We start from the raw sequence: 7,945 nt of genomic DNA, 5'->3' as shown, positions 1-7,945 counted from the left end.
TTAGCGGTTAGCGGTTATCGAAGCTAACGTTTTGATTTAGCGAATTAGCTGTTAGCGAAGCTAAAATTTCGGTTAGCGGTGCCCACCTCTGCTGTCGTTGATCGTCTTCCAGTCAATTCGTGTCCATCACTACAAAGTCCGTTTCCACCGCTCTGGTAAAATTGGACATTGCTGCCACGGATTCTGCACACCTTCTTGCCTTTGCGGCAAATCTCTTGCAGTGTCACGATGCCGAACTTTCCGGGTATTCCAGCAGCACCCTGTCAACACTCTACGAAATGCAACGATCTGCAATTCCGGGTACCAAGCGTCCATGCCCATGCCCAATCCATGCTGAATGTTCAGTATTTCCATGATTGTTCATAGTTATTTAGTGTGGTTTGAGTAGGTTGCAATCTTAGCTGTAGTGTCGAGACCACAGAGACTATAGACTACAGAGCAGACAAGGCACTCAAAAATCGCTAAATCTTGAATCAAAATAGAAAGTTACCTTTATTTTTGATGGTACTATCCGTTTTGATTCAAAATTTAGTGGTTTCTGAATGCCTTGTAGGCTCTGTCGTGTATAGTATCTATAGTCAAGACAATATATTTCTTTATTCAGGCGCCCACTCGGAATCAAACGTTGTCGCTCCTAGCCTGTAGTGCAACTGGGCACTTGGTTGAGGAATCGTCAAGCCACCAAAAGCCGCCTCTAATATGGAAACAGACGCGTTCGCATGACTGCCTCCTTCCAAGTTGGTATACGATCTCAGTTTCTACCGAAGTTGGTTACCCGATGTCCGCTAACGCTAAGACTGCTCGTGTTGCGGATGGTACCACGAGGAGGTATGGGCAAGAGGCTAAGGACCACTGGTGGGTCTATGTTACGCATTATCCAGTCGTTCGCCAATCTTACAACTCATGCTGCAGTACATATTAAAGAACAAAAGTTTATCAAATTGGTAGGCAATAATAGTCACGATTATGAAATTTAGAAAGATGGAAGTATTCCAGCGCAGAGCACAATGATTTGTCATTCACGCGGTAACCTTTTTTTTAAATTTTAATACGGTTTTTTGTGACAATTGTTTTTGCATTTTTTTTTTTTGATGAAAAATCGGTTAAAAGTTTCAAAAGTATTTCATCGTTCTGAACTCGATCTAGGGCGGATACTTCAAAGTATTTAAATCAGTTCAATTGAGTTAATAATTTTTTCGCTAGTTTATTAACAATTCAGATTGAAACAAAAAAAAAGTATTTTGTTTATTGTTGTATACATTCAGATTCAAATATTTGTTTATTGTTGTATACATTCAGTTTAATTTAGAAATTTAATTGACGGGTAATATTTTGGCTGATTGGTAGTAATGTTAGGGGAAATAAGGCTTTGCAATTAAAGTTAATATTCAAAACAGTGCATTTACGGTGAAAGCAAACCAAGAACCAATGATAACGGACAAGTGAAACTCATCACAAAATGTACCAATGAGTTTATATCTGGTTTAAATATTAAACCATTCAAAGCAAAACAAAATCAAGGCAGGAAGCACGAACACCGCCAGAGTCAGTCACCAATAAAAACACATGTGTTTCGTTCAAGCACGAATTTCTTTATTCACAGCACCACGCTATATTCTTTTTGAACCACATTAAAACAAAAATTCACACTTAAGCACGAGGCAGATGGGCAGCTTCCGGCTGGAATCCGTTCTCATCGGCAACATAGTTGACGGTGTAAACCTGTCCGTCGGCACCGGTGTACGAGTACGATCCCTTGACAACGATGGCAGCAACATCATCACCGAAGGTCTTCAGCTGGGCCTGTTCGGCTCCGGCGATTCCGTTGCTGGTTTCGTAGGCTACGTTGTATCCGTCGAGGCCCTTGTGGTCATTTTCGTATTTGACGACGGTGGCGCTGCTTTCGTCGGAGGGGGCAGCGGGGGCGGCCAGGGCGACGGCAACGATGGCAGTGAAGGCAATTAGGAATTTCATCTTGGTTGATTTGGTTTGTGTGTTTGAACTTTGTGGTGCAACTCTCACTGAACTTAGCTGACTAGCAGACTTCTAATGCTTATGGCAGTGGACTGAATGATGTTCGGTCGGATGCTGGGATGCTCTTTTATACTGCGAATGCGATCAATTTCCTTCCTTCTTCGGGCCGTGAAGATGCGCCTCAAAGTCAGCTAGTTATGGAACCGGTACAGATTATCGAAAATGATGCGACCAAACTAGAAGAGTAGGAAAATTCAAGGTAAACGCTACCGGTCGGCTGACCGCGCGAGAAGGAAACAATGCCAGCAAACGTGAACAGGAGGAAACAACAGACCGGCTAGGAAGGAACTGCTGATCCTCGCGGTTATTTGATACCGACGAAGTGATTTGCATAGTTTGCGAATGAGCGTTAGTGATGAAAACGTTCCAAATGATAACTTTTAAACTTGTGCCTAACCGATTCTGAAAGTAATGAAATTGTTGATTGGAAAGGTTTAGTGTTGCGATTAGGTGAAAAATCTTTTTTTTTTGTTAGAATCAGCACTAGGTCACCATGGCAACAATAAGATTTGTCCCAATAGTTTATCAAACCATTTCTATTCACGTCATTGAAAGTCTACATATTTGACGAAATTTGCAAACGGTAGATTTTTTTTTAGAAAATTAGCAAAAATTTGCATCAATGCAAAGCCGACAGTTACTTGATTTCAAACTAAGTTAGTAGATATAATTTTTTGAATTTATGTATGAATTCAATATCATTCGTCTGTTGAGCTATTTTAATGTTTATAAACTGGTTTCCAGTAAATTTCCCTACTAGAAAACTTGTTAAGGAATAAAATATTTTATTGCTTGACACTTGATTTTTGCAGCTCTATTAATCAGTCAGTGTGATAATATATTGCACAGATTATTTTTTAGCTATTGTCATCAATCTTTGGACTCAAACTGGTTATCAATATTTTGTATTCGGCTATTGAATCTTGCTTTAATATATACATTTCAAGCGAACAATGGCCATACCATACGAGATACAATGAAAAACTATAATTAGTACGAAAAAGCCTTAAAAATGCCTTTAAATAGTAAGAGTATCTATATTCATTCACCGAACAACTATATTTTTCTGCGGAATTTAATTATTATTGCATTAACTAATTTGTGTTTTTTAATTTTCTTGAGAATAACATCTCAAGGATCGCTAAAACTAATTTACTAAAGCACTAGGCATTTGCTTAAGGTGTTTCTAACCGGCTAAATATAGATACACGGAATTTAAAACTAACAGCATACATATAAATGAAGGGTTTCTTCAGCAGACGCTGATAATTTTATACGTTAGCATAAATTTAGTGCCACATCAATTTGTGTCTGCTTCGTTGCTATGTAGGGATGAAGAGATTTTATTTTTCTCTCTACTTTATCTACCTAGGTCACCGACGACTGTTAATGTCTATGGAGCTTGCTGATACGAATATAAAAAATATCTTCTAACGTGTCGTCAGAACTACAAACTCAATCTTCGTGAAGCTTACTTGAAACCTTTATGATAATGTAACTAAAAATATAATATGAAAATCTTCTAAAACGGATCCGTGGGAAACATCATTATCGATCACAGCTATGGAGCTCAAGCATAATGTAGTCCTATCTATTAAGAAGTTCTTCTCACTGTTGATTACGTATAGCAGGAGATTTTTTTGACAAAAGTTTCATTAAAAATAGTAGTTGTGAAAATAATTATCATAAGTTTCGTTGGTACTGCTTCCGATGTATACGCTCTTAGTTGCATATGAAAGTTAATTAGGCTCCTGAAATTTTTTGGTATGTTTCCTTTTTTTTCTTTTTAGACAAAAATTGAAAACAAATATCGGTACGTACGCCGTCGATTAAGATGAAATTAGTCGTCATCGATTCTGCCAATTTCAAAAGCAGCTTTTTTGTTTGAAACAAAAATTCCGTTCATGAAAATATATTCGCTGGGATCAGATTGGCAAGAAGAATGCAGTATTTACATTTTTATAAACAGAACCTCGCTTTTGGGCCAAAAAACTGCTTCCGAAATTGGGCTCTCCGACGAAAAGTTAATGACGGCTAATTTCCCGTTAATCGTAAGTTGTACAGTTCATGACGAATTATTTATCACCTTCAGTAGTACAGTAAGTAAAAGTAATGCAATTTACCTTACCCAGGTATCTGGTAGGCATTACCCAACAAACGTATTATTTGAAGAGCAGCTTATTCTACCATTATACAGCTAATGTCCAGTAAATGAGCGCTTGATAAGCTATTGTACAATGAAAATGTTTGCTGGGTAGTAACTCAATGCAAATGTTAAAGGTAATTAAACCACCTCAAACGCTACTTAAAAACTACTCTGGCAAATTTTGAAGCTGATTATTAACAGGAAGAATTCGAATAGAGTGTTGGATGCCAATTTGCAATATCAATGCAGTCAAAAAGTTAAAAGATATGCAGCAACGTGCAGTTTAAATATCAATAAAAATTGATTTACTGCGAATGTTAATGCTTATTGGTTACCTGGGTTCACTTCAACTGGCCTGGACTTAATTCCAGGTGATACTGGTAACCTTTCTGAAGCAAAAATCCTCTGGATCACACCTTTTGTCACACGAGGAAGTAAAACAAGCGGGGCCGGTTTGTTGAAAAACGGGTTGTTAGATGGAGGTCCAGTTCGAAGTTGCTTTTCCGGACCTCCTTACATAGGCATAATACATAGGACATAGACAAACATAGGAAAACCAGAATAAATAATATTAACATAGACCAGTACCTGTTAAATTACGAATTCGCAATCTTCTTTTTGGCACCAAACGGTACGAATTTGCATGCCATCGATTGCATTCCTAGTATAAAAGAGTGTGTTATCAGCATCACCGATCATCACTCAGTCAACTGCCAGCAAGTCAAGCTAGTCATCCACCTAGTTTCGTTCAAATCAAATCAACCACAATGAAATTCCTGATTGTTTTCACCGCCATCGTAGCCGTCGCCCTGGCCGCCTCGGCTGATGAAAAAAGCGCCTCCGTTGTCAAGTTCGAAAACGACCACAAGGGCGTCGACGGATACAACATAGCCTACGAAACCAGCAACGGAATCGCCGCAGCCGAACAGGCCCTGCTGAAGACCTTCGGTGATGATGCTGCCGCCATCGTGGTCAAGGGAAACTATAAGTACACCGGTGCCGACGGTGTCGTTTACTCCGTTAACTACGTTGCCGATGAGAACGGATTCCAGCCGGAAGCTGCCCATTTGCCTCGTGCCTAGATGTGAAAAAAAAAATAGTTTAAAGTTGTGCAAAAAGAGTAACGCGGTGCTGTGAATAAAGATGTTTATGCTTGAATGAAACATGCGAGTTTTTATTGGTGACTGATCCTGTCTTACTGGTATTTTAATTTATGTTGTTTAGTTTGAGCATCCGCAATATCCGTTTATGATGATCCTATGCAAAACTGAATTGTCTGTTGTGATCGAATTATAATGATTTTGAGGAGCTTATTACGGTGTTGGATGCGTAAATTAATTTTTATGAATTAATATCGTGATTTATACCAATATTGTCTTAAAAACCAGCGTATTAATTATCCTGCTGTCACTAACGATTACCAACTAGTAAACATAAAGTCGCTTCTTCCTTGTGAGTTCAACGGAATTTGTAGGTACAAGATAAAACTTTGTCGGTCTAAAAAATACTTGTAATTCAACGTGCATATATGTCTTCTTTTAAAAAGTTTGTCATTTTGTGATATCAGTTCTTTATCAGAAATGGCACTAAAGAACTAAATATTTTACAAAAACGGTTTGATTGATGATTTTTCCGCTAAAGTTATACACTCAAGTCTCTTTTTACACGTTTTTTTACGATTTTCGAATTAATGCGGTTTAAAAAAAGTATTAACGCATTGATTTTTGTATTGATATGATACAATTCGTCTCAAGCTGCTGCATATTCTACTATAGATACGCGGATTATTCTACTAAGTCAGTTCGATATCGTTATATGTTTACCAGTGGCCGGATGCCATGGGTTTGCGCTCCAGAGAAACGTTTTTCTTTATTGTTTGATGTTATTTTATTAGATTGCCTGATCGCATCACTTACCACAGTGAATCCAGATCTGATCATACCTTCTCATACTAACATAATCTTCCTTCCCGTGACATTCGTGCAGGTGCAGAGGTAAACTCGGCCTCATAACAGCGAATGTTGAACTAACAATCCTTCCCTTCCCTAACGATCACAAGGACGTGGCCGGCGCCGTTATTGATCTATTTAAAGTTGTAGCTATTGAATTGTTGTACACTGAAGATAGTTAACTTTCCCGGAATGCTATCTGTGTAGTTCACTGTGCAACTTCATTAGCTCAGATCAATCACGGAGGTGCAACTACGATATGAACGACCAGTTTATGCTCATGCTCATGCTTAACGCGGTTTAAAAAAAAAATAAACGGTTTTCCTTTACGCGCCACGTATGTTCCGTGTAAAAAACGACTTGAGAGTAGATAATTAAAATGCACTTTTGGAAAAGGCTCATTTTCCTCAGTATGGACATGAACACGTTTTTGTTAGAAAAACTTCTTTTCCTTAAATGTATGAATTAGCGATGTATGGAAGACTTGTAGGGCACATAATTATCCATCTGAAAAAAAATTCATCAATTTTTGTGAGGGCTTATTTTAGAAAATCGATTTTTAGTTTTTAAAATCCTTTTTTCAGTCTAGAAACAGTTTTTTTCAGTATTTTTTGTGAAAATTCAGAATATTTTCGAAAAGTCTTATCATAAAGTTGCTTATGAAGCCCATAGTAAGCACGACTTCCGGTGATAATACGCCTCCAAATCTCACGGCTGGTATCATTGTACACCGTTACCAGTGAACCAAGATAGACAAATTCGGCAACTACTTCAGACTCATCGCCGTCGATAATTATTCGCGTTGACGGCATTAAACGATCTCTTGCATACTCATAGCAATTCCCATATGTGAGTGTGGGTGAAAATCTGTCAAAATGTTTCGATCTTTTGCGCTCTTTAACCCATAATGACGCGGGTGTACCTAAATTTGGTCCAAATGAAGTGAAACTCTGTAATCTATTATATTATGGTTCGAATGTGTCGGGAAACGCAAACTCGTCATTTGGAATGGTTTCAAGTCCAAGATATCGCCGGTTTAATATTTCATAGGCTCAGTTTCAAACAAACAAATTACAAAGTTGTTTACAGATTTCTTATTGAATTTTGTGATAGACTTTACATATAAATATCAATTTACATGTTAGATAATGTTTCATCACTAAATGTAGACTTTTCATGCGTTTTGGAGACAAAATTTTTTTCGCCATTTTTTCAACATTTTTTCCGCCATTTATCACAACTTTGCACTGTTGAAAATACAGGTGAAATGACAAAAACTGACAGATTATCTCACACACACATCAGATTCATGTCTTATCTCTCTTGTAGTGATATATTAACAATGCTAACTATGGAAATTCAGCAGTAAACAGGTTTTGAAGACTAGGTATGATATATCATACGCTAGGACATAATGGGTTAACAAATTCCTTTTCTGCTTCACCCCTACAGTAAATTTTTGGAGGTGGCAATAGCTTACGTTCGTCAACGCGAATATTACTGTTCAAACGACGTCAGTCGGCCTCGGTTATGCTTGCCAGCATGTACTTTGCTTTAGACGTATTTAGACTTTGTTTTAGACCTTTAACCCAATCTTTTCTGCTTCGCGCTTTAGTCTGGTGTCCTGTTCAGCCACCGCCACATATGTTCTGCCGATAATATCCATTTCATCGGCAAAGTACGCGAATTGACTAGATTTGTTGAATATCGTGCCGCGCGTGTTGATATCCGCTCGGTTCATAACACCTTGTAGCACTATGTTGAACAGCAGGCATGAAAGACCATCACCTTGACGAAGCCCTCTGTGTGATTCGAA

The 7,945-nt window shown here is 38.1% G+C and overlaps 2 protein-coding genes across 2 annotated transcripts; one reads left to right on the top strand and one right to left on the bottom strand.

Annotated features, from left to right (window-relative positions):
• Window positions 1-1,650: 1,650 nt before the first annotated feature.
• Window positions 1,651-1,974, bottom strand: LOC128743175 (endocuticle structural glycoprotein SgAbd-5-like). The gene has a single exon (XM_053839701.1). It carries the CDS (start codon window positions 1,972-1,974, stop codon window positions 1,651-1,653), a length of 324 nt encoding a protein of 107 aa, XP_053695676.1.
• Window positions 1,975-4,938: 2,964 nt separating this feature from the next.
• LOC128743419 (endocuticle structural glycoprotein SgAbd-5-like) lies at window positions 4,939-5,262 on the top strand. The gene has a single exon (XM_053839993.1). It carries the CDS (start codon window positions 4,948-4,950, stop codon window positions 5,260-5,262), a length of 315 nt encoding a protein of 104 aa, XP_053695968.1. The 5' UTR covers window positions 4,939-4,947.
• Window positions 5,263-7,945: the final 2,683 nt, after the last annotated feature.

This window comes from Sabethes cyaneus, chromosome 3 (assembly GCF_943734655.1).
Source record: "Sabethes cyaneus chromosome 3, idSabCyanKW18_F2, whole genome shotgun sequence".
NCBI classification, from domain to species: Eukaryota; Metazoa; Arthropoda; class Insecta; order Diptera; family Culicidae; genus Sabethes; species Sabethes cyaneus.
This window is presented reverse-complemented; position numbering and strand designations above follow the sequence as displayed.

Excerpts from the sequence above, each read along its gene's own strand:
- LOC128743175 (XM_053839701.1), bottom strand. The coding sequence starts at position 1,974 with ATGAAATTCCTAATTGCCTTCACTGCCATCGTTGCCGTCGCCCTGGCC.
- LOC128743419 (XM_053839993.1), top strand. The coding sequence starts at position 4,948 with ATGAAATTCCTGATTGTTTTCACCGCCATCGTAGCCGTCGCCCTGGCC.